The following is a 2,626-nucleotide window of genomic DNA, read 5'->3' on the forward strand; positions in this document are numbered from 1 at the left end:
GCTGCCAACATCCTGGTGGGAGACAACCTGGTGTGTAAGATTGCTGACTTCGGCCTCGCTCGCCTCATTGAGGATGATGAGTACACAGCACGGCAGGGTGAGCTGGCTGGGCACCCACTGCTGGGGGCACCCTTGCCCTGTCCCCTCCAGGCTGCCTCCCACCCTCAGCCTGGAGCTGGTCACCCCCAGGACTGGGTGGCCTGGGTGGTGGGTGTCCCAGGGGATGGGTATCCTGGGTGACAGGCATCCCAAATGATGGATACCCCAGTAGACGGTTATCCTGTGTGATGGACACCTCAGGGGATAGGTATTTTGGGTGATGGACACCCCAAATGATGAGTGTCCCAGGGGATGGATGACCCAGGGAATGAATATCCTGAGCAATGGACACCCCAAATGATGGGTATCTCAGGGAATAGTTACTCCAGGTTATGTGTGTTCCAGATAGTGGGTACCCCATATGATTGGCACCCTAGATGCAGGGTGCCCCTAGTGCAGGGTGCCTTGGGTGCTGGATTCCCCATGTGTGGGGTGCCCCAGGCAGAGGGTTTTGTGTGTGCTGGGTGTCCCCAGTGCAGGGTACCCTGGGTGCAGGACACCCTCACTACCAGGTGCTCCAGGTGCAAGATGTCCCAGGTGCAGGGCGTCCCCACATGTGGGTGCCCCAGGTAGGGGGAACTAAGGTGTGGGTGCAGCAGGGTGTCCCAGCCATGTCTCACCTGCCTCCCCTCGCAGGTGCCAAGTTCCCCATCAAGTGGACAGCTCCGGAGGCTGCACTTTATGGGAGGTTCACCATCAAGTCGGATGTCTGGTCCTTTGGCATCCTCCTGACTGAGCTGGTGACCAAAGGCCGAGTGCCCTACCCAGGTATGACCCCCTTGGGCAGTGGGCACCCCTGGAGTGGGCTGGGCAGAGGGTGCAGACCCTCCCCAGCAAGACTTGCCCTATGCCTCAGTTTCCCCATCAAAGAGACCATCACTAAGCTACTACCCAAACCATGGGGCAATGGCACTGTGTTCCTCCTTATGCCTCAGTTCCCCCACTGGCTTGTCCCTTTGGGGTGCTGGTCGCTGAAGAGAGGGTCCTTGTCACACAGGGATGAACAACCGGGAGGTGCTGGAGCAGGTGGAGCGAGGGTACCGCATGCAGTGCCCGGGGAACTGCCCCCAGTCCCTGCACGAGGTGATGGTGCAGTGCTGGAAGAGGGAGCCCGAGGAGCGTCCCACCTTTGAGTACCTCCAGTCCTTCCTCGAGGACTACTTCACTGCCACCGAGCCCCAGTACCAGCCAGGGGACAACCAGTGACCTGGTGCTGGCACCCCCCAGCCAGGCTCTGGGGTGGCTTTGAGCTCAATCTCCTCCTATTTTAGGGGGGGGTGTTGCTGCCTTTGCCTGTGCCCTCCCAAAATACCTGTTTGGGGGGTGCTTGGGATGCCCTGGGGAGGACACAGGGCTTTGCACAAGGATTTTGGACTCAGAGAGGGGGCAAAGTTCTGCCCCCCTATTCCTCTCCTGCCCACCCTTTGTTGGCTTCACTCCCAGCTTTGAATCTGAGAAGGGCTTTGGCTGGGGGAAGGAGGATGGGGGACCCTCTATGGTCCCCCAGACACCCCTAGCCCCCAAGCAACAAAGGGCTCCCCATGCCAACCCCAATCTCTTCTCCCCCAGCTCAGCTCTGTACACCTGGGGGGGGTTCAGCCCCCCAAATCCCAGCACTGGCCTGGGGAAGGTGACCTCAACCCCTTCCATTCCCTTTATATCTTTAATTTATAAGATTTTATAAGGTTTTATATCCCTCACCCTGGCACTGTCACCCTCCCCAGGGGCCTGGTATCTGGGAGGATCCCCTTGTCCCTCCTTTTATCTCCTCTGCTTAGAGTAGGGCTAAGTCCTGAAAGCCATAAACCTCTGCTTGCACTGGGTGGGGACAGGGGGTCCTGGGTGGGGACAAGGGGTCCTGGAGGGGGAATAAGGGGGGGCCCAGGTAGGATTGGGGCCAGCTCTGCCCCAGGGGCTGTTCCCTGCTGCCCCATGGAGGGCAGGAGGAGGGTACAGAATGGGGTCACCCCAATGGTGCTTGGGGAGTCCTGGCTCAACTCCCTGTGGCAAACATTAAGGAGGTCTGTGGGGGACTGGGGTTCAATGTGAATGTGATGGCACTGTTTAGGGGGATGCCACTCTGCCAAGTGTCTCCTGGGGTCTGGCTGACCCCCTGGGCACCCTCATTCCTGAGTGGGGTCCCAGGCTTGGCCCCAGCCCTGTGCCCCCATGGTCAGGAAACCCTGCACCCATAGGGCAGGGCTGGGATTGAGCAGTGCCATGGGGAGGGATGAGGGAAGGGGAGGGATTTGTTGTTTATTTTTTTTAATGATTCTGTAAATAGAGAGAAATAAAATCTTTCTAACAAACTGGGGTGAGCCTGGGTCCTTCTGGGAGTGGTTAGAGCTGGGGGAACAACCTGGGGCCCTCTCTATGGGGATGAGCAGAGCAACTCACCCCCTTTGCCCCCCCAGGCCATTTGTTGAGAGGGACACCAGCTTCCTATGCAAATAAAAGCCTGGAAAAGTGGGGTTGGGAAGCATTTGGGTTTGCAAAGCTGCCCCCATGCAGGGTACCTGCAGCCCCC

At 58.7% G+C, this 2,626-nt stretch overlaps 1 protein-coding gene across 1 annotated transcript in view; it reads left to right on the forward strand.

Moving 5' to 3' along the window:
• LOC103803387 (proto-oncogene tyrosine-protein kinase Yrk) overlaps nt 1–1,305 on the forward strand; it is a gene marked incomplete at its 5' end in the record, with an annotated part of 3,014 nt that extends 1,709 nt beyond the window's left edge. The window contains 3 exons of the mRNA XM_009075935.1: nt 1–97; nt 736–867; nt 1,097–1,305. The exon at nt 1–97 is cut by the window's left edge and continues 4 nt beyond it. Of these exons, the coding sequence (XP_009074183.1) occupies nt 1–97; nt 736–867; nt 1,097–1,305 (438 nt within the window). The remainder of the gene's footprint in view (nt 98–735; nt 868–1,096) is intronic.
• Between the last annotated feature and the right edge of the window lie 1,321 nt (nt 1,306–2,626).

This window comes from Acanthisitta chloris, unplaced genomic scaffold, assembly GCF_000695815.1.
Source record: "Acanthisitta chloris isolate BGI_N310 unplaced genomic scaffold, ASM69581v1 scaffold32025, whole genome shotgun sequence".
Lineage (NCBI taxonomy): Eukaryota > Metazoa > Chordata > Aves > Passeriformes > Acanthisittidae > Acanthisitta > Acanthisitta chloris.